Source organism: Rhinolophus sinicus, chromosome 14 (genome assembly GCF_057876585.1).
Source record: "Rhinolophus sinicus isolate RSI-liver-muscle chromosome 14, RSI-T2T, whole genome shotgun sequence".
Taxonomy (NCBI): Eukaryota; Metazoa; Chordata; class Mammalia; order Chiroptera; family Rhinolophidae; genus Rhinolophus; species Rhinolophus sinicus.
In genome coordinates, this window is record NC_142514.1 from 44911396 (window position 1) to 44935663 (window position 24268).

The following is a 24268-nucleotide window of genomic DNA, read 5'->3' on the forward strand; positions in this document are numbered from 1 at the left end:
TCAGCCAATGTTATTTAAAAAATGAACCTCTATTTTCCTGTTCCCCATAATTACAGAATTCTCCTCCACCTGTTTTCTTTTTTAACTGTTTCAGTGGCTCTGTGACTCATTTGCTACTAATCTCGGGCAAGCTACTTAACCCCTGTATGCTTTAGTTTCCATGTTCACAAAATGGAATAATAATATCTCATAGGGCTGTTGCAAGGATTAAATGAGGTAATATGTAAGTGTTTTGGTATAGTACTTTGTTCATAGCAAGCACTCAATACGTTCTGTTATTGTTATTTTTGTTATGTACTACCTGCAAATCTTTTGTGTCTCCACATGGAAATGTACAGATAAATGCAAAAGGACTCAGTGTCTTACATGCATGTTTATATGACTGAATGTATCTGTGTATGTGAAATGCAATGAACTGTTGTACATGCTATAAACTTGAGGGAATGGTAGAAGGCAGGAAACAAGAACAAATTTTTTAAGTTGTTAAAACATTTTGTGTAATACTAAATAAAATTTATAGCCTTATAAATACACAGATTCATGTATCTATACCTAATTTTTTCACAAGTATGTATTTAACATGGGCATTACACATGTGATGGGTAAAATATAGTATTTAGTAAATAGAAATATGTCACTTCTTTTCTATAGGTTTCTGTTGATGATTCTTTTTTTTTTTTTCCCTCAACAGCTCAGCCATATACCCTCAGATTGTTCAGCCAACTTTGATTTTTCTAGAAAAGGTTTATTAGTGTTCACGGATGGTGCCATTACTAATGGGAATGCCCAGAGGTCCTCTAATAACTTGACTGCATCTGGGTTACCTCCTTGGAGCCCTAAGTTGGGAAATGAAGACTTTAACTCCATCATTCAACAGATGGCTCAGGTAAAGTTCTATCTTGTCATGGGACTATTTAGCTTTATTTCTCCTATTATAGGTTAAAAAAGAAACCTGCAGTCACCCTTTTTGCCTTAAAATGTGTTACTATGAGTTTTGTTTGCTTGTGTTTTTATATTATTAGGAGGAATTGGTACTATTTTCTACTCTGTGTGTTGACGATCTATTGGCTTAAAATTATATAGGGAAAACATCCGTGTGTGGTGGGGAGAGTTTTTAGACAGTGACTCCAATTTGATACATCTCTACACTTGTAAGGGAAGAGATTCTTATGGTTTTGATCATAGGAGGAAAATTAGTATGTATATAGATAATGAAACACCTTTGAAACTATTTTTAATTTTATATCAAAACAATTAATGGGATTTAGAACTAATATAATTCGGAAAATCTAGGGAAACATTTTGAAGAATAATCCAGTGTTATCCCTAATACTTATTAAAAATTAAATAATAGACGATTATATTTTAGGATATGTTTTCTGTTTTCCACTTCACCTTCTAATAAGTGTCTTAAAAAATGGAATTTGAGTTTGAAAGTTAAAAAGAATCTGTTTAAAGTGTGATAGTTAAATAATATTCCACACCTAATTCCTTCTTTTTACTTTATAGCTCTTTCACCTTAATTTGACTAAATAATTTTATGTGATGCTTTTGTGAGTTGATTATATTTGTGAAGTTCTCATGTTGTAAATGTAATTATTAACTAAAGCAATAAAATATTTGTTTGTCACAGGTAAAAGCCATTTGAGTGGTGGCCTTTCCATAATCTTTTGAATTAACCTGTTAAAATAGAATATTAATTCATCACAACAGAACTAAAAATAAAAATGCAGGTGGTTCTGACTTAGGCTAAACACTAGCATATTTTTGATACATCTAATTTGCTTTCCTCATTTAAAAATATATTTTGTGTTAAGACAACTTAGAGTAATTCTAAGTAAAGATAAAAATATAATATAAAGATGTAAAAAATAATTTAAAATTTACTGTGGGAAAGGGCATTGGAATTTTTATCCACCTTGGGATTCATCTCATAATGTGAATGAAGTGTGAATATAGCTCTTCTGTTCCCTGAGGCTGCAGAACATTACACATTCCCTCTTATGTCCTACTGAAAATAATCAAAGGAGAGGATTTCCAGGAGCAATTTATTACCGAAATGCTAAGTTTATTTGGTTTTATAGAGATGACTTACGAGAAGCTGTTTTTGTGCTATTCATAAAATGGCAGTTTCAGTTCTTCGGAAAGGGTATGTAGGTGAAATGTAGTTCATTGACTTTTTTTTTTTTTTTTTTTTTTAATCTCCTTTTTTAGGGCCGGCAAATTGAATATATAGATATAGAACGGCCTTCAACTGGAGGCCTTGGATTCAGTGTGGTGGCTCTTAAAAGTCCAAATCTGGGAGAAGTTCATATTTTCGTGAAGGAAGTTCAGCCAGGAAGTATAGCAGCCAGGTGAGAAAGATGTTGATTTTGTGTTTTGCTAATGTTTTTCTGACAAACCTGAGAACATTGTATTAAAGAGAATAAGAAACTAGTAATAAAAACAGTAACCTTAAGTACCTGACACTTACTTTCCTTCTCCTAGGCATTTGTTAGGCCTTTTTCCCCGAAAATAAGGCTGGGTCTTATATTAATTTTTGCTCCAAAAGATGTATTAGGTCTTAAGTTCAGGGGATGTCATCCTGAAAAATAATGCTAGGGCTTATTTTCCAGTTAGGTCTTATTTTCGGGGACACATGGTAGTATCATGACTCCATTTTATAGATGAGAAAACTGAGTTCAGTGGTCACTGAGCTATTAATGCTGGAATCATGATGTGATTCAAAGACCGATGGCAAAGTTAGAGCTCTTTCTACTCCACCACACTCTCACAGTTGAACATGATAGTTTTACTAAGGTCTGACCAGTAAGATGGGAATATTGAAATTCACATTCTGCATACTATATTTGTTATTAAACCTCAGATTATAGCAACATTTTTGGTAGTCATATCACTCTATTATTTTGCTCATTGTCAGTTAAAAGCCCCTTCAAGTCCATGTAATTCCTCCCTATTGCACTTGTACCTTTGTTTTATTTTTTTAAAGGGGTATGTGCAAGCCTTATATTTTATCTCTATTTGATTTCAGGTTTTTAGTTTATTATTTATTTAACAAGCACACTATTCATTACATTGCTACCAACTGTTAGAATAATAGCAACCGTAGCAATACTATTATTAAAAAAAGATTCTCTCAGTCAATAATATATTTTTTATTTCACGATTCTCTATTCATGTAGGATCAATTCTAATCTCCCCAACTGAAAATTCAGAAATAATGGCTTTTCCATGACTTTGTATCTTTGTTCTGCCATCTACTGCAGGATTTCTTCAAATACATTTTGAGAAACCATAGCAGTAGTCAGGTATCTTTGAGAAATTCTGTCCTGTTTTTGGAAATTGGGCATACACAGTTAGGGTAAACATATAATTTGTTATCCAAGTTGAGATAGTTTTGGGAGTGAGAGGGTGTGCTGTTAGTAATGACACTGAGACAGCAGGTATAAATTTGGATTATTCTGGCAAACCTAGACAATCCAGGGTAAACCCGGACTTAGGGACTTTAGTTTTCTTAAGGTTATGAAGTTCCTTGACAAAAAACCTATTTAACTTTGATTGGCCCAACTCTTTAAACATCTTATTACTATCTTATTATTGAGATACAATTCACAGAACACAAATGTCACCATTGTAAAGAGTATAGTTCAGTAGTTTTTAGTGTACTTTCAGTGTTGTGTAACCTTTTTGTGCCCAATCCTCTTCTCTCAGTTACACTGTGCTTATAGTCTATAATTACAAATTCAGATGAGTGCTTCCAAACAGAGGAGTTTGATATTTGAGTGTGTGGTGTAAAGAACCTTGACTGAGGCTAAGAAGTCAGGTAGCTTCCCAGAAGCAGTAGTGCTTGAAGGGTAATTTGAGAGGGGATAGTAGGGTCTGCCGAGAGCAGAAGGTGTCAGGGAGAGGATGGGACTCTCTTGACCAGTAGCCCTGTGGAGAGATGAAACACAGCTCATATCCTTGGAATGTGGCTGATACTATCTGATGTGGGAGCTTAGTGCAAGACGGTTCAAGAAAGGGCTAGAGACAGGTAGGTGCCAGCCATGTAGAACCTTCTAGATCATTATTAAATGGTCTTTATGATCAGTTCTTTCTTTCTTCTCAGGACTTTCTCCATAGAACTGTGTTATTTTAGGAGCTTTCCTAAGACCTGTTGGCTCTCAAAATCATGGAAACCCATTATTTCTGAACATTGCAATGGAGAGGCAAGAATTGGTTTCCCCTTGAATGAAAGTGTGAATTCAGTTACATACACACACACACAGAGAGAGAGAGAGAGAGAGAGAGAGAGAGAGAGAGAGAGAGAGAGAGAGAGAGAGAGAGAAGTATAGTAGTATAGTTAAATTATAAATAATAGTAGAAAGACTAATTTTTAACTTTTTAGAGTATATCAAAATCGTATTTTCCAAGAGACTTCTCCTCTGTAGCTTGTTTATCTTGGGTTGAGTTTATATTCCCTGAGCAGATATTAACTGGAAAGAAATGACGTGTTAAGGTATCTTGAATTCTACTGGGTAAGGGGAAAGTTAGATTAAAATAGATTGATTTCCAGAAAATAGAAAATCTGAGTGTGAGTAAATTAAGGACCAGTTTATACAAAATTAGTTGCATGAGGGGTGAAAAATCAAGAATAATTTATTTGTTGGGGATTAAGCAATTTTCTTTAGTGAACAAGTTGTGAAGAAATTAGAGAAAAGAAGACTTTGGCGATGGGAAAATGGGAGTGATTCCTGGATGTTGTCCTGTAGTGATCACATTTAAAAATAAATGTTTCTTTAGGACTAGGGAAAAGTTCACAAGCAACATTCTCAATTTAAATATATATATATTTCAAAATTATGAAAATCAATGTGGAAGTAATACATACATATAATAGAAAAATAAAAAATATCAAAATACAATAACCAATTTCACCCCCTCCAAAAAAAAACTTCTTGGACTTTGACCACCCTGAGACAACTAGGAAAAACATTAGAATATTTTCTTTTTATAAAGACAAAGTCATAGTGTATATACAATTTTATATCTCATTCTTATCTCTTAGTATAACATAAGCATCTCCTAATATTAGTAAAAGGATGTATAAGCAACATTTTTAATGGTAGATCTATTGTGAGAACCACCCACAATTTTGGCATCCAAAATTGATATACCCAACTTGTTTGTTCCAAAGAAAAATCTAAAAGGTACCAGTCCCTCTCCTCAGAAAACTTAAAATGTCATAAAGAAGGAGTTAACTAGCTCTGTTGATAATATACTTAATGTAAATGAATATTCAGTGAATGATAAAGGAGTGGTTCAGAGCACCATGATGTCGAGGCAAATGAGAGGGAAGGAGGGAGAGGAGGAGACACTCAGCTGGATTTCTGTGGGTGGACTGAATTTGGCTGAGCAGAGTGGCAGGGCATTAGAGATGGAGGAAACCATTTACAAGAGAGCAGGAAATGCCAGACATGTTTGAGAGGGAAAGAGGAGACCAGAATAGTTGGAAAAGGGGTTTATGTAGGGAGGAAGCCAAGTTGGAGTACTTTGGGACTAAACATAGAAGTCTTTGAATACCAACCAAGTTTATACTGTGTCCTAGATGTCGGAAATTACCAAATTCTGGTCTTTGCCCAAGTTTTGCTAAATCTGGTGTGACCGGAGAAAAATAAGGGAAATATAATGGAATTTTCAGAATTCAAATTTATGAATTAGAATTAATTCTCTATTCTGAAGTAAATCTCTTACCAGGGAGATTTTTGTACTTTGAAGGTTAAAAATGTTCTTTTATGATATAATCATGTCAAGCGTTAGTTTTCTTTCCTTTGGCTCTCTCCTTATTGGTCAATAAACATAGATAATCATTATGCATTTTTGAGTTGGCAAATACCAGCACAAGAGAGTCTAGAAAAATAAACCTTGAGAGAGATTTTGCAAGTTACGTCATAGGTATTACATAAGGATCTCAATTGGAGGGTTGACTTTGCTAAGGAAAGGTAGGGATGGGTAGATACAAGAGAGAGAGAAAGAAGGATCAGGAAGCATTGTGGTAGAAATGAGGAAACAGAAAGAGGAGGAGTGGTGGTTGGGGAATAATAAAGTCAAACACAATAAACCAGAACAGAGTAAATCCTGGGATAGCCTTAGGATACCCTTTAACTTAAGAAGTTAGAGAGTATGCTTCAGAGTCAGACTACTTAGATAAGATGCTAAGCTTGTCTAGGCTTCAATTTCTGGCCTGTAAAATTTAAGTACTTCAGTAGGTGATTAGATAATACATGGAAAACATTTAACACAGTACCTGGCCCATAATAAATGCTCAGTAAACATTGACTGTAATAGTGCTTTTTTAAAAAAGAGATTTTGCTCAGTTTTTTTTATAGTCCTTTTTACTTCGGATAGCAGTTGGGACATTGGTGCTTAGAGAAGAGAGAAGGGCTCAGATACAGATTTGGAAGTAATCTTTATGGATTTTCAAGGAGGGCTTGGCTTCTATTGACATGTTAGTATTATACAATGGGGACATGGGGACTCTGCTGGAGAAGAGGTTATTGGTGAATCTGAGAATATAGTTGCCTCAGTGTGGTATATGTTGAAGTCAGAGGGAAGGAGTTCAGGAGTATAAGGTTCATGTAGTTAATGGCGGCAGTATATCCATACTCACAGAACCTTGGCTGTGGGGCCCTATACATTGTTTTTGCTTAGTTTTCTAGCCAAATGGTTTTTAAAATGTGTGTGCGTATATGTTTAGAGATGTACTACTTAATTGGTTAATTAGCTAGTAAATGCTTTGATAAAAAGCACTCTAAAGGGGTCTGTTAATATAATTAAATAATTATTTGGCTAAATGTACTAAGTGAAGTAGTACCATAAAAAAAACAACTGTTTAACTTGAATAATAGGTTTTTAAAAATCAGGCTATTTTATCACTTAAAATTTTCTTTTGTTTCACCAAGGGATCAAAGGTTAAAGGAAAATGACCAAATATTGGCTATTAATCACACGCCACTGGATCAGAACATTTCCCATCAGCAAGCAATTGTGTTGTTACAACAAACCTCTGGGTCTTTGAGTCTGGTTGTGGCCAGGGAACCAGTCCACACAACAAGCAATACTTCTACCGGCCTGACCAGTACCATTCTGCCTGAAACAGTGAGTTGCAAATTTGGAACAATACTTAATTTTGAATTACAGCATTGATTTTAAGACATTTAGAAGGTGTCATTTGACTTGTCCTATTAATAGTTTAAAAAAGATGATCATATCTCCAAATGCAGTGTTAGCATATTAAACAAGATATTTCATGGAGGTTTTTTTTTTTTTAATGTTCTGTGATTCTCCTCATTTAAGATTATTATTTGAAATAAAGGGCAGATTGTAATATTAGGTATTCTTTATTTGGTGATGGAAAGAGTCTTGTGCTCCTTCCTGATGTAGCCAGTTAATTAATTAAGCTTGAGAGTTTTTATTAGAGATTTACTATTGAGTATTTTAAGATTTGGTTATTTATTTAAAAAGCATTATTTTTAAAATTATATTGGGTGTTTATGACTAGATTATTGATACTGCAAAATTATAGAAGTTTTTCTTTTTTTCATGGAAGGATATATGCACAACAGTTCAAAAGAATAAAAATATATGCCTCTTTTGGGAATCTTTAAACTTGCTTAATAACATTTTACAGATTTTGGCCTGCATCTTCAGAATGCAAGCTAATAAATCTTATTTTCTTATAACACTAAGTGCTAGCTGATTTATTTAATTTTCATTCATTGGGACAAAATAAAAAATAGACTGTCTGGGTACAGTACAAGGTCACAACACAAATTAATGTATAGCCATTTTCCCTGTTGCAATTAGTAATATTTATACAGCACAATTTACATAATAAATAGAATGAACGAAGTGGGAAATTGCTTAGCATAGTGATTAAAAACAAGGACTCTGGAGTCAGGCTAAAGTGGGTTCAAGTCCCGTTCTCCACTTCTTGGTTGTGTTATACTGGGCAGATTCCTTGACCTCTCCATGGCTCAGTTTCTTCATCTGTTACTTGGAACTAGCAATGGCGTCTACTTCACAGAAATGTTGTGAGGATTAAATGAGAATGCCTGTGAAAAGCTAAGCACAGTGCCTGGTGCAGAGTAAACACTTTGTGAATATTAGCTGCTATTAATTTAGGCATATTTTAGTGCATGTTGCTGCTTCCCAGAAACTAGATATTGTTTCAGACATAAATTTATTAAATATTACCAATATTCCTGGTTATTTTAACATTGTATAGTAGCTTTCCAATTTAGTACTTAGAAAAACTAAGGAAGAAGTATGATCTTGAGATGGGAGAATTTTCTTCTGCATTGGATTATGGGAATTTAATGCACATTTCTGATAGAAGCCTGCTGGTTAGAGGAAAAATGTCATCTCTTTGTCTGATTTATGTAATCCTATTGCTAATATCTTCAGTTGAGCCTACTTTTCTTTTCCCTCATAAGCATCTCCTAAATTAGTCTCATTGCCTCCTGTCCTTCTCACTATTTCATACTTCACCTTGCTCTGAGATTAATCTTCCTAAGCCACTGTTTGTTCCTGTCATTCCCTCTTCAACTTTCAATTATTCCCACTCACTTATCCAGCTTTGCTCTTACATTTCCCTTTTGCTTGAATGTGTTTTTTCCTCTGTAGTGCAATTGAAATACCACCTTTTCTTTGAAGCTTTCCATAATTCTTAATTGGATTTGACTTGTCTGCGCCCTGTCCCCACAATCTTTATAGTATTTTGTGATTCTGTTCAGATAAACACATATTTATTGGTTCCTACTATGTGCTGGGAACTGTGCTAGATATTGGGCGTAGACTGGGGAATGAGATGTGTTTCAGTCCTCTTAGAGCTGCAGTGTCTTATGATCCAATATTCTGTCTTGTATTTTAATTATTTATGTTTTAGTTTGTCTCTCTATTGGATTATAAAAGCCTCGAGGGCAGGGATCATATGATCATCTTTACATATCTCTTAGCCTGTAGAAAGTTGTCTTGATTAATTGTACGATTGTTCAATTTGTTGTGTAATTACTGTATTGGGAAGTTAAGAATCTGTGTGATTTACTAACACTTTGGCTCTTACTTGCCTTTAATTTGTAGGTTCGTTGGGGCCATATTGAAGATGTTGAGCTCATTAATGATGGCTCTGGATTAGGTTTTGGAATAGTTGGAGGAAAATCAAGTGGTGTGGTTGTGAGGACTATAGTTCCGGGAGGACTAGCAGATCGAGTAAGTTGATTTTCCTTTTTTTATTTTGGTTTTATGCAATTTAAATTGTATGGTTCGAAATGTAATTTTATAACCTAGGTTACTAGGATACATGATTTCTAAGTATAACTAAAATTGTTTTTCTTCATAAGTGTTCATGTACATTTACTCCACTTTATTTTAAAGAGTTCCTAAATCAACATTTTTGGAGAATTTTTTCCTGTGATTAACGGTTTTCTTGATTCCATTAGAGGACAGTATTTTTTATTAAAAAGAGTCGTTAATGGGTATTGCATTTCGAATATCTGTATTATTCTTTCCCAGTGTATCTTTGAAGGGCCTAAATGTTAAAATCACAGGGTACAGTGATTATAAGCAGTTGTCCCAATATGGTAAATTTCACTTGAATTTCAAGTTTCTGACATTACAAATCAAATGATTACACTTCGTTAACTAGCAGTGTTTAAACTGAAAGTGGGCCATTTAAAAACTTATCAACTGTTTCTGCTTAATTTTACATTGAAGAAAATATTAAATATTGCATTTAATTTTTAGAAATTTTTTAGAAATTTGATTATGTAGCCACCTAATGAGCCCATACTATGTAGAATGTCCATGATAATCAGAATAATACACACATTTCACTAATTATGTCCAGGTACATAAGCATTTATCTCTTCTACTAAACAGAAGTAAAATTAAACTTGCTATGAAAATACAGCTTAAGGCAAGTCCATCAGCTCCCCATTTCTAATCAAGATTGCTTCACCTTATGCAAATTGTGGAGCTACTGATATTCCTATTATCCTTTCAGCATTTAAATGTATTTATTTAGAGCAGAGGCTCTCAGAGTTCTATCTATGGGCCTCTGGAGGGTCCGAGTCTCTTGCAGGGATCTAAAAGATCAAAGCAACTTTTATAATAATACTAAGATGTTATCAGCCCTTTCATCATGTTAATATTTTCACCAATGATGCAAAATCGGTGGTAGACTAAAATTACTGGTGCCTCAGTGTGAAACAGGGCAATGGCATCAAACGCTATTTATTAGTAGTCATTGTATTCCTCTTTGTCATATGCTTGCAACAAAAAAGAAAAAAAAGTGCCAGTTTTACTTAAGAATATACAGTAAGAATGATTAATTTGAGTACATTTTGACCTTTAAGTGCATGTCTTTTTAATATTGAGTGACAAAATGGGATGTACCATACAATACTTCTGCCATATACTCAAGTATGGTGGTTGTCTTTGGGAAAAAACATCTGTGAGACAAACTAGTCACTTTTTTATATGGAACAGACTTTCAATTTTAAACATTTATTTTATTTTTTACTCTTATTGAAAAAAAATTTGAGGTATATTTGAGAAATAACATTGTATTAGTTTCAGGTGTACAAAATAATATTCCGATGTTTGTATATATTGCAGAAAGATACCACAGTAAGTCTAGTTAACAACCATTACCGCACATAGTTACAAAATTCTTTTTTTGTGATGAGAACTTTTAAGATTTACTCTCTTAGCAACTTTCAAATATACTATACAATATTGTTAACTTTGTCACCATGCTGGACATTACACCCCCAGGACTTATTTTATAGCTGGAAATTTGTACCTTCTGATCCCCTTCACCCACTTCACTCGCCTCCCAACCCCTGCCTCTGGAAACCAATCCAGAACAATATGTTTATTTTTGAAAGAATAACGGACAGAAAATGATTATAATTATTCATACTTGAGTATTTGGTACACATTTTTTTGAAAATGAATGGACTGAGCCTGTTATTTCAAGGAAAACAACTGACAGCATTTGTTGGCAATGATAAAATTTGAACTTTCAAGCAAAAAGTTAGAATTTTGGGAAATTTGTGTTTTACTATGAACTTGACTTTTTTTAATATTTAAAGACTTCTGATTAGATTGTTGGTGATATTAATCAATACATATTTTTTATATTATGTAATGTAATATGTCAGTATTTGGAAGATCTGCATATAACTCTGTGAATCAATATTTTCTGGAGACCAATGTGTGATATGACAAAATAATGTACAGGCAAAATATCCATTCAAAATTCAAGGTAGATCAATAAATTTTAATGAAACAGTGTCTGAAAGCTTGTTGATGTAGTTTCAGATTCCACATTGCAACTGTTCTTTAGGAAATCACTACTTATCAAGTTTTGGTGTGTTATCAAAGAAGAACGGGCTGAAAAAGCCCATTTTCTTCCATTTTCTAACTATATGTCTGATTGAAGCTAGATTTTTAAAAAATATATACTTCAATCAAAACAACATATTGCAACATACCGAATGCTGAAACAGGTATGAAAATCCAGCTGCCTGCTTTTAAGCCAGACATTAAAGAGATTTGCAAAAATATTTTAAAGTACCACGACTCTTACCTTTTTTGTTTTAGAAAATATAGCTCTTTTAAAATAAAAATATATAATTCAACATACATAAATATTTTTATATGTTGACATATGCTAAATATTTAAAAAAATTTTAGTGTTATTTCTAATTCAGTAGATATCAACAAACATATCAAGAGAACCACATAAACAAAAGCTCTTTGAGATTCTGAGTAATTTTTAAGGTATAATTGACATAAAAATTGCACATATATAACGGGCACAATTTAATAAATTTTGACATATATGTACTGGCAAGTCTGAAATCTGTGGGGCAGGCCAGCAGTCTGGAAATATAGGCAAGAGTTGCTATTTCAGTCTGAACTCTGAAATTTGTAGGGCAAGTTGGCAGGATTTCTGTTACAGTCTTAAGGCAGAATTCCTTCGTCTCCAGGAAACCTCAGTTTTTGTTCTTAAAGTCTTCCATTGATTAGATGAAGCCCACCCACATTATCGAGGGCAATGTCCTTTACTTAAAGTCAACTGATTGTTGATGTTAAATCGTATGTGCAAAATACCTTCACAGTAACATCTACAATGGTGTTTGACCAAATAGCTGGGCACCATAGCCTAGCCAAGATGATACATAAAATTTAACTATCATACCATCTATCATTGCAATCAAGATAATGAACATATCCGTCATTCACAAAAGTTTCTTGTGCTCCTTTGTAATACCCTTTCCTTTATCCTCAGTAATTTTAAGAATAAAAGTTCTGAGACCAAAAATGTTGAGAATGATCAATTTTTAATGGGTCTTCAAAACACATCTGTGACACAAAGCAAATAATAATATTTAAGGGGTTTTTTTGAAATTTTTTTGTAACCTGGAAAGGGATGAGATATTGTGGAGTATTGTGATACCTTTGCCCACATCACTGCCCCCCACCCCCTTAGCAATTTTAATAGGGTTGTTTCCTGTTAGATAGGGTTGTAGCCTTCTTCAAGATACAAAGTGGAGCAGTTATTGTGAAAAACAAAGGGTCAAATACATTTAGAAAATACCAAGTTAAACAAAATCAAATAAGTTTCTTTACTGTAAGAATTTTCTGAGCTTTTAATATCCTAATGTGTATTATGAATTTTCACAAGGAGAATATGAAGTGCAGAGTTTCCCGAATTAATCCCTTTGAGGCACTGTTGGGAAAAGCCCAGGTCTGATTATCACCCTTACTGGAAGGGATTGTCACAATTTCAGGTCATCAAAGAGGGGGTAGGGGTGTATCCATCAGAGTCATAATGGAGAAGCAAGTGTTTATGCCAGACATTGTTACCTGCCTAATATTTATTATTGTCATGTAATCCTTAAAAGTCATAAATTTTTATTCCCAAATTATAGATATGGAAATTGTTAAGAAACTGCCCAAGGCTATACACAACTAGGAAATGACAACGTCAGCATCTTGCCCACATCTTTTTTACTCTGAAGCCCGTGCTTTACTGCTTAAATCTATTTATTTAAAGTTGGTCTTATTTTTTTCCCCTGAAGTACAGCAGTCCAGGGTTGGTCAAGTCTATCATCAGGGAATAGCTAGCTCTAGGAGCAACTGAGTTACTGACTTTCCTGTGGGGAATATGGCGAGATGTAGACAGTATTCACATCTCTTTCCCCCTCATCTCAGTTCATGGCAGATAAAATCTCTTCAGTTGACTCTATGCATTGTTGCTAAGTCTTTGCAAGTTGTTGTTCAATTGTTGCTCGTGTAGCCTGATCATAGCTTTAAAAAAAAAAAATTAAAGGGAATATTATGTTTAATTAAAATGTACTCATGTTTTGAATATTAATGCTCACTATTGACTATGGCAACCTTTATGGTAAGGGAATATGAATGTCTTAGGTCATTAATTCAGATGTGATCAAATTGATCATAAAGTGATACCTGCGTTCTGTTAATGGGGTTAATTAATACTACTTTCTTCAAAGAATATAAAATTATATACTAGAAAGGTAAAAAATGTCAGTATTTCTTATTTAAAAGGGTTTCATAAAAGAGCCCCTTGTATTTCCTTTTGTGTACAGATAGGTCAATATGTATAGTTAAACGTGGGGTAGAATTGAGGTGATGAGGCCCAGAACACTTAAGGTCACTGAAATCTAAAGAGACATCAGAAATGGATGCATTTGAGGCCTTGCTTTGCTGTCAGCAAGGCACTAGGCTAAATATAGTATTGAGTTTAATGCTCACAACTCAATGAGAGAGGAATTTATTCTCACTTTGCTTACAAAGGAGCTGAGATTTAGGCAGGATAAATAATACAGCTTGATCAAAGTAGAGCCAGGATTGAACTTGGGTGTGTCTTAACTCCAAAGTCCTTACTTGTTCTTATGCCTACTGCCTCGGATGTTGTAAACTAAATGAAACGGAAAAATATTGACTCATATGAGCTTTTCGGAAACATTTATGGAGATCTACCTACAATGACCAATCAATAAACGTAATCAGGGCCAATTCCATGGAGAAGGAAATTATATAGTATTGTAAGGGAAGCTGAAAGACCATCTACCTATAATCCTCAGATACTTTCCAGAATTCACAGTACCTGAAGCATACATCTTTTGAAAATTCTGTTCAATTATGGCAAAAATTTAAAAAAATATCAGCAGCTAGAAGTTTTTCTTTTCTTTCTTTCTTTTTTTTTTTTTTAAATTGATAAAGGGCAGTGTAAGAGACAACTTTGTTTTATAGAAATCTCTTTCATGTGGTCCGGAGGAATTCTAGGGAAATCAGGTACACTGAATTACCCTCATTATCTCCAGAGAGGGACTATTACAACTCAGCCTATTTAAAATTAGTCATAAATTATTGACTTTTTGGAATGAAACAATCATATTATGAGTCATAATAACTATTCAGTAACCTTTAATACTAAGAAGGAATGGAAGCAAGTAAGGATTTGGAGGATGTGTGTGGACTATGAGGAATTTTTAGTTTAGAATAAGCAAAGACCAGCTTGAGGCCCCTGAACAGGTGGTGTTCCCAAGTAATTTTGCTTTGAGTGAATCTAGAAACAGATATTTTCATTATCCTTAAAAATCAATTGATGAGGGCTGTGGGAATTTGAGTTGGGTAGTCTAGATGTACTCAGATTTAGTACCTTTGTTTAATTCCTTGAGAAAGAGTTTTTATTTTATAAAGTCACTATTTTCTGTCAATGATGTGTTGCCTTTTGATTAAAGACCGATGATAGAAGCGACCTGGAATCAAAAGTAGTAATGATTTCATTTTCTGAGTTGTGGAAATATTTGGTGCTATTTTTTAGTTTTTGAAGAAACAAATTTAATTTCTATATTTCTTTTGTAGCTCAGTCCTAAATTCCTTTAGGATTTCAAATATTTTATAAATTGAAATTATCATCCACAATAGCTGACGAGAACTTAAAGTGCAAATGAATATATACAAAGGGTGCCCAAAAAAATGTATACCATTTTAAAGGAAAAAACTGTATTAAAATTGTAATACTCAATATGTACCAATAACAAAAGATGAATACAAGTCATGTGTATGCATTTTTTTGACAACCTCTGTTTGTGTGTGTGTGTGTGTGTGTGGGTGTGTGTGTGTGTGTGTTTGCGGTTTTTTTTTTTTAGCCAATAACTGCTAACTTGGATTAAAGTTTTTGTTTGTTTGTTTGTTTTTAAACTGTATAAGTGACTGCTATTTCATTGTAACAGTGTGGTGCCCTGTTACATTTTTTAATTTTTAATTTTTCTGCCGTCTGTATTATCTTTGTCTATATGCATAACGTTTTTTCTTTTTTGAAAGAATCTATGGGTTAATAAACTTTTATATTTGAATGTTTGATTAGCACACTGTGTCTTTGAATCTTCGCATGGCTATTTATTGGTTATCACTGATTTATGTTTTCTGTTAAAGAACAAAAGGACTCATATGCCATTTAGTTTCCTTGCACAGTAGACAGGTTATGGAAGGAGAATGTTGATCAGAAGATATCAATGAAATGCAACGTTTGGCACTGTTAGACATAAACAAAGTAGCTGTCATTTTGGTGTCTTTCCTATCAATCTAATGATTGTTTTTATACTTGATGAATTCCTTAGAACGCCTGTTTTTCTGGAAGAAGAAAATATTTGGCTTTTCATGACAGATACAAATTATCTACATCATTTTAAATTGAGTTCAGGTAAAATAGGAAAAATAGTGCCTAGGAAGTGACTAAATATGGTGAAATGCCCTTCTTTGGCCAAGCCAAGTATGAAAACACCGAATTCACATATTCCTTATTCTTTGGTCAAGCCATAATTCTGCGTAAGGATAGTTCAATTCAGAGGCAGTTTTACCCTTATTTTTCATCATGATCACTAGCTTTTTCTTAAGTAGTTGTTTATTTCAAGTTTGTTGCATTGGTCATAATAGAATATCAAATTATCGGTGCTTAAAGTAGAAATCCAGCAATTCTATATTCCTTTCCCTGTAATAACTTTCTTCTATGCATTTATTTCTTTTCTCTAAGTCTTTCCAAATTTCCTGAATTGAATTGCATTTCTGTTTCCCTGTTTCTCTCCACTTATAGTTGCTTCTAGCTCGTTCTGCAGAGTTCACAACAAAGCACATAGCTTTCTACTCATTATTTTGATTTAACACGTTCCTTTCTTTATTTAGATTTCTGCAAAATTGGAGAAAAGTAAGGATGGGGAATAGACTTTTTTAGTCTTAAGTATTTTTTTTATACTTTTTTCTTCTGAATTTTATCTGTAACTTATAGATGGTGCCTCCTGGAGCCAGGAATATGAAGCTTAGAACTAGTCCAGTGGTCATTGCTCCAGGCTTAGGCCGTCCTTTCTCATTTGCAAAATATCTGTTTTTCATCTTCATTGTATTTAAGCTTTTGGACAGTTATTGGCAATTTCTTGGAGAAAACAGTAAATTTACTATCTACTAATGTTCGTCTGGAGATATCAAAGTATAAGACATGACTGAATGTGAACAAATCTTCAGTGGGACAACTCAAGTTGAACTTTGGTTCTGCTGCCTATTAGCTTTGTGATCTTGGTCAAGTCAGTTAACTTTTTTGAATCTCAGTTTTTCTCATTTTAAAGTTGTCCTTTTCTGAATGAGATGATATACGTATTAACAGTGATTTTCAACCTGTAAAGCGCTCTGCAAGTGTAATTTTTTGTAACCAGCTGTGTTTACATTTTAGTATCTTTAATATATTGTAGTAAAGATAAATGAAGAGAATTCAAAATTGCTGATAAAACAAATTTAGTGGAAATGTAGTGGATAAGCTGTTTCAGAAATTTCACAAATGAAGATAGAATGGAAATGATAAACCTGTTGAACTGATTTATTTTTTGATAAATTATGTTTTCAGCTTTTCTGTGTATGAAATATACATATAAAAGTATATGTAATGTTTGTGCACATTATAAATAATAAAACAATAATTACCTATGTATATATCACCAGCTTAAGAAATAGAACATTATATATCTCTTCTCTAAATTCATCCAGAATCACGACTTTAAATCTCAGACTGGACATCTGTAGAACTGAACTGATTTCTACTCCCACCCATCTGTTCCACTGTCGTGTTCTTTATCTCCGTTAATATCAACTCTATCTTTCCAGTTGCTTAGGCTAAAAATCTGGAGTTCTGATTCCTTTACCCCCCTTACACCTTGTGTAGAAGCTATCAGTAGAGGCTGTTGACAATTTATTAAAAATACATCTAGAATCCCTCTTCTCGACACCCAGCTGCTAACCTAGTCCAAGCTATTGTTATCTCTTTTTAGATTATTGCTTTACCAACTATTGTTTGTTCTACTCGAGTCTATTTTCAGCACAGAGACTTGGGTGATCTTATTAAAAGTAAGTCAGATAATGTCATTCCTCCTCTCAAAAAGCTCCAGTGACTTCCCTTCCTACTCACTCAGCAAATTCTCTGCCCTGCTGACCCCATTAATGAATGCTCTCATCTCTTGGACTACTCTCCTCTTTGCTTGTTCTCTTCCAGACACACTGACATCTTGCTGTTCCTCAACTGTGCCACTGAGCTCATTGGCATTCCGAGTTCCCATTTATACTGGAGGCTTCTGATCTGACCTCCTTCCCTTCTTGATGCTCTGGGCGTTCTGATCTCTTCCTTGTATAAGTGCCATGAATACCCTGGCTCTAGGCCGTCAGGCATGAAGTGATACCCTCAAGCCAACGCCTGTTTTAGAATTCTGGTGATTCTTCTCCTTTTGAGCTTCCCCCCTTCCAATCCCCCGTCTTTTTTTGTTTTACAGGCACTTCCTTTTCTCTGTTGTCAAGTCAGCCATTCATTAAAAATATATTTTATTCAGCATTTTTAGGTGGCTTCTTTGCCAGTCATTTTGCTACAACTCAAAGTCTAATGAATTGTTAGCTAGTAAAGTTATATCATTGATTTCTCATAATAATTTTTCCCCCCTTGGATTAAAGGATGGAAGACTCCAGACAGGGGATCACATCTTGAAGATTGGTGACACAAATGTGCAGGGAATGACCAGTGAGCAAGTTGCGCAAGTGCTGAGGAACTGTGGGAATTCAGTCAGGATGCTTGTTGCAAGAGACCCAGTTGGTGAAATTTCTGTGACCCCTCCTACGCCTACAGCCTTACCTGTTGCCATGCCTGCTGTGCCCAACGGGAGCCCTAGTTGTGTGAGTATACAAATTATTCTCTCATCTTCAATCAAATACTGGGTGTGATAACACTGCAAGAATAGAAATGCCTTCAACTTGAAGTGCCCCATTGGCATGAGTATTGTCTCAGTGTTCACCAGTGAAGCAACGGAAGAGCCCAATTGGGAGACATTAGACAAGTTTGATTTTCCTTTTTGCTGTTTGTCAGGGTTAAGTCATTCAACCTCCCTGAGCCTCCACTACTTATCTATAAATTGGAACAATAATACCGTGTTTCCCCAAAAATAAGACCTAGCTGGACAATCAGCTCTAATGCATCTTTTGGAGCAAAAATTAATATAAGACCTGGTTATATTATATTATGTTATATTATACTATACTATATTATATTATACTATATTACATTATACTGTTGTATTATACTATATTATAATTATATATTATATTATACCCTGTCTTATAGTAAAATAAGACTGGGTATTATATTATATTATGTTACATTACATTACATTATATTATATTATATTATGTTATATAAGACCTGGTCTTATGTTATAGTAAAATAAGACTGGGTCTTACATTAATTTTTGCTCCAAAAGATGCATTAGAGCTGATGATCCGGCTAGGTCTTATTTTGGGGAAACACAGTAATACTTGCCATTTCTACTTTATTAGAAGAGACATCCAGATGGGTCAGAAACTGTGAAAACTGATTAATGCGTGAGAGTTGTCACTGGTAGGAACAGATTGCCAAAGGGAATAGATATTAATAATAATATGATCAATAACACTCATTATAGTTATATAATAATTATTATTATTAATTGTCATCAAGCACCTGGAATTGTCCAAGTCATCTGAATTCCTCACAAGAATTCTGCAAGATAGGTCTTATCATCCATTTAATAGATGAGGAAACTGAAGTCCAAATAGCGTGTTAAATAGAAGTCATCTAAAGAGTAGGCTACAGATCTGGGATTTGAACTCAGATCGTTCTGGTCCATTCCAAGCTCTTTCCAACTATCTCACAGGCTTTGAATCAAGAGATAATATGATGAAAGAAATAATTTTTAAAAGGAGAGGCAAGGAGGAAGAGAAAAGAAAAGTGATTATGGGGAAAAGGGGGTGGAAAGCCACCTTTCTTCTTTATCTGAGGGCACATTTGGTGTCTTCTGTAAAGTTATTTACTTTTCTCTACTTGGGACCATACGAGTGGAAGTTTTCCATCGGAGATACTGGAATCATTTTTCTTTTCTTCTCCAAATTAGTTGCAATCTTTTTCTTTCTTTCTTTCTTTTTTTTTTGCCTCCATTATTCTAGTTCTCTTGAGCCTTTTACTTTGTGGTGAGGGACCAGTGTTGCTATGTGTTAAGTGAGAATTTGATGCAATCAGTTGTTTACTTTCTGTTGTTAATGATTGGAATTGAAAGCAATGTATTATATTTTTAGTCACCTTACTCTTTGACAAAAATATTTTAAGTTACAAGACAAATAATGAAAAGTTTTAGGTCAATATTTTTTGCTCACAATAATTATTACAATTAGCCTTACCATTTTTTAGAAGTTTTTCTTTACATTTAATTCTTTCAGATGGAAATTAATCCTGAGGTTTTTTCTACATGGCTGTATTGGCTTTCTGTTGTGTAATAAATTACTACAAATTTAGGGCTTGAAACAATAACCCTTTGTTAATTCACGATTCTGTGGGTCAGAAGTCAGGGTGGCTTGGCTGGGCTCTCTGCTTAGATTTTTACAAAGTCAAAATCAAGATGTTGGCCTGGCTGGGCTCTTAATCTGGGACAATTCATTTCCAAACTCATTCAGATTTTTGGCAGAATACAGTTCCTTGCAGTTGTAGGGCTGACGTCTCTCTGCCGGCTATCAGCTAAGGGACATCTTTCAACTCCTTAAGGGCTCTGTATTCCCTCTCACATGTCCCACTTCATCTTCAAACCACAAGTCTAGTCATGCTTCAAATCTTTTTCACTTCCCTTTCTGCCATCAGCAGGAGAAAACTTGCTTTTGAAGGGTACCTGATGAGATTAAGCTCACCTAGATAATCTTTTTACCACATAATGTGATATAAACACAGCAATAGCACCAGGGATCAAAAGTTGTGGGGACCATCTTAAAATTCTGCCTGGCATAGCTGTGAAGAAAATACTTGACAATCCATGCACAAATTGACTATGTACACACAGTTATGTAACTAAACATTATATATAATTAAAATTATTTTTCCCTTTTAGGATAATTCTACTCTTTTTGAAACTTACGATGTTGAGCTCGTTAAAAAAGATGGACAGAGTCTGGGGATTAGAATTGTTGGCTATGTTGGAACTGCTCATACAGGTAAATGAATCATTTCTACTTTATGTTTGGAAATAGTTGTTAAGGATGTTAAGCTTCCTAGACAATAAAATTAAATATCTGCAGATTTTAATTTAAATGTTGAGCAGTAAAACCATGAATCTGCATTAGCAACCAGTTACTTTTCAGTAATTAGAAAATCACAGTTTTAAAAGGGTTCCCAGACCCAGTTCCAACCAGAAATTCTCAGACGCCAGCAGGGTGTCTTGACAATTTAACTCAGTTCTGGCACTGTCTATCCGAAGATAGAATCAGATTTCACAGGTAAAGGACTCAGTCCCAGAAGACTGCCCCCCTACTTTAGACACCATTTGCAAGCCCAGGCTACTACCTGTACTTCTGACCAACTGGCTATGAATCAGAGGTTCCCGTGAACCCCTCCTTGCGTTCAATTAATTTGCTACAACAACTCACAGAACTCAAGAAAACCCATTTACTAACTAGATGACCAGTTTATTACAAAGGACATTCAAAGGTACAAATCAAAAGCCAGATGAAGAGATACATAGGACAAGATCCCCGAATGAAGGAGTTTCTGCCCTCGTGGAGCTTGGGGCTCCACAAGGTGGCGCCTGGAAGCATTCTGTTTCCCCAGTGGGAAAGCTCTCTGGAAAAGGTCCTCCTGGGTTTTTACGATGGTTTTTTTACACAGTCATGATTGACAAAGTCACTGGCCATTGGTAATAGAACTCAATCTCCAGCCCCTCTTCTCTTTCAGTTTGGGACCGAAGGTTCCAAACCTCTAATCATAGTGTTGGTTCTTCTGGCAACCAGCCCTCATCTTTAGGTGCTTTCCACAAGTCACCTCATTAAGATAACAAAAAGACTGACATCACTTGCAATGCTTAGGAAATTCCAAGGGTTTTGGGAGCTATGGAGCCAGAACTGTGGATGAAGACCAACATCTTATAAATCACAATATCACACATTTTTGTCTCAGTAATTTTATAGCTGGCTTGATAGTCATTAACAGCAGAATTTAATTATCCAACTCAGTGTATAACATTGAATTTTATCTCCTCTTGTTTCTAAGACTGATATATTTTGACTAGTGTGACTATTATATATTATGTCATTTTACATGTAATAAAGTAAAATGATTATTGCATATAGTTCATATTGTGAATGTCAAAAAAATACTACTATTATGTTTAATTACAAAAAAATAAGATAAAACAAATACTTTAATTAGAATTATTCTCCTTTCACATAAAGCAAATACATTGTAAGAATAAATACATGGCCCAAGTATCTACATAATAATTCTCCTTCAACTTCTACATGCAAAGCTTTGGTAACTTTCACTGTAAGAGTTACTCTATTATTATAAGAAATTCATTAGAGTAAGGAAAAAATAAACCTTTTCTCAAGTATTTGCTAGTAACATGAAAATTCAGAGTTATGACATTTTTTTAGTTTTTTAAAAAATAGCAAAATTAGAGTTAATGTTTAAAAAAAACTATTTTGTATACTTACAGCAGGTGGAAAGATTAAAAGTGCTAATGTATTCAAAGTCCTGAATGAAATTCATGTCAGACCACCTTATGCTATTTTAGCTTAATGAAATAACTGTTTTCAAACCTTTAGCTTTTTTCTAAGTGCCACTTTTTTTAGGTTCAGAATTTAAATGACTTCCAAATGTGCTAAGTATAGATTGTATAATAATGTTGAAAAAAGAAACTATATTGAGTAGCTCTTAATATGCTGTCTGCTTAGAGAGTTCATGACTTACTGCCTAAACTGATGGCTTATGAACCTTTATACGAAGTTTTCAAGGTGTCCTTGCAAACCTAACATTATACATGCAAAGTAAAATGAAAGTGAATCTAACCTGATTGATAGAAAATCAATAAAATGTAATGTTTATATTACTGAATAAAGAAACCATTTCACTTTTTACCCTCAAAAGAAGTTTTTGGGGACTGGAGTGATGGGCAGTGATGAATCCAAAAACTAGGATATTTTAAAACTCAGTATACTTTTTAACACGTAGTGTTTCAAAATAATTTTTGCTTTCTTCCACTCATTGGAACTTTTGAGCACTGACTTTGCTAAGTTCTGGAGGGAATAGAAAAATGAATATAAGAAAGTCTATTCAGGAAGACAAACATGTAAATAACTCTCAACTTCAAGGATAAATGAAATACGTCTTTTAGCAGAGATGCAAGCATATTATCATCATAACGGCAGATGAGAAACTCAGTTTGACAGAAGGAAATGGAGAATTTACAAAGAAAGGCATTTGTGCTAGGCATGGGAAAGAGAAAGATTTTGATAGAAGGGTGAGATTGGCAGAAAAAAATGAAATGAGAAAAAGGATAAAATCAAGAAAATACTTCGCGTTTTGGTGGAATATCAGGAGTCTTATGTTTCTCGAGTTTTGTCTTGTTGGAGGGATGAAATGCAAAAAAAGAAGTTTGGCGCAGATTATGGCGGCCCTTAAGTATGATTCTATGAAATTTACATTTTGTTAGGTAGGTGATGAGAATCCATTATGTTTCATTTTCTTCTACAGACTATGTTTTAAGTTCATTTGATATTAAAAAATAAAAATATAAACCATCCAGAGCTATGGTTTTTCATTTTCCAATTTCCCTTCTAGTCCTTGCCCATAGCCATGCATACTTTTTATATAGTTGTAATTTTTATACAGCCATTTTTCTGTTTAAATATTTTATTTTATAATATAAGGATTTTTTCATGTTGCTGAGATTGTTTTAGTTTTTTAAAGACTGTATGTACTTCTCTTTTTTCTGTGTTTGGGGAAGCTAACATGAACAGTGAACTAAATATAGTCAGAAAGACCTGGTAGGAGACTCTTGTCATAGTATTGGTGAAAAATGATGAAATCAATGATGAGAAGGGTGATAAACCAAGAGAAGAGGGTAAAACTTAACCTGGGCTTTTTGAATTCCGGTTTACATTGGATTGCATTTCATCAAGGTTCTGTTACCAATTATTCTTCCAGAAATAGTCATCACTCAAATCATTTCAAATTCGGGTCACTTATGATGGTGACAGTTTGAAATAATCCATCAATTTCTCTGCTTGTGTTCAAAATACTATTTATCAAGCCACCAGGCAGCTCCTTTAGCTAATTAACCTCTTGATATGAATTTTGCAATCAAGGCCTAATTAGAACTTTCTTCCTTTTCCCGTGTTTTGTGCACTTCTTAGGGGAAGCTTCAGGGATTTATGTGAAAAATATAATACCTGGCAGTGCTGCGTACCACAATGGCCAAATTCAAGTGAATGACAAAATAGTTGCTGTAAGTAACTGCCTTCTGTTTTAGAATTGAATCAAGTTGGGGAAAAAAGTTATCTTTATTATAATATGTATGAGAGGGAAATGGCTTAATATAGTATCATAATGTTTTAAAAATTAAGCTTGTTAGTACAGTGAAATCTCATTAATTTGGACTCTTATGATCCTAAATTTAATTTTTTTTTTTTTTTTTACTATCTGGAAAATGGAGTCACTGACTATATTGGTAGGAAGAAATAATATGTACCTATATATATTTTAATATACATACATATATATTTGAAAGGTGCTCTAGCATTCTCCTAAAAAATGCTTTCAAATAACTCTTTGTATTCTTTAACCCATTTTCAAGTAAAATTAATAGGC

At 34.0% G+C, this 24268-nt stretch overlaps 1 protein-coding gene across 8 annotated transcripts in view; it reads left to right on the forward strand.

Moving 5' to 3' along the window:
- The window catches only part of PATJ (PATJ crumbs cell polarity complex component), a 301329-nt gene that overhangs the window by 12381 nt on the left and 264680 nt on the right, over positions 1–24268 (forward strand). For all 8 annotated transcript variants that reach the window (XM_019731220.3, XM_074334813.2, XM_074334815.2 and 5 more), the window contains 7 exons: positions 692–886; positions 2215–2354; positions 6942–7137; positions 9121–9249; positions 18067–18285; positions 20517–20619; positions 23815–23906. In XM_019731220.3, coding sequence (XP_019586779.3) covers positions 692–886; positions 2215–2354; positions 6942–7137; positions 9121–9249; positions 18067–18285; positions 20517–20619; positions 23815–23906 — 1074 coding nt within the window. The remainder of the gene's footprint in view (positions 1–691; positions 887–2214; positions 2355–6941; positions 7138–9120; positions 9250–18066; positions 18286–20516; positions 20620–23814; positions 23907–24268) is intronic.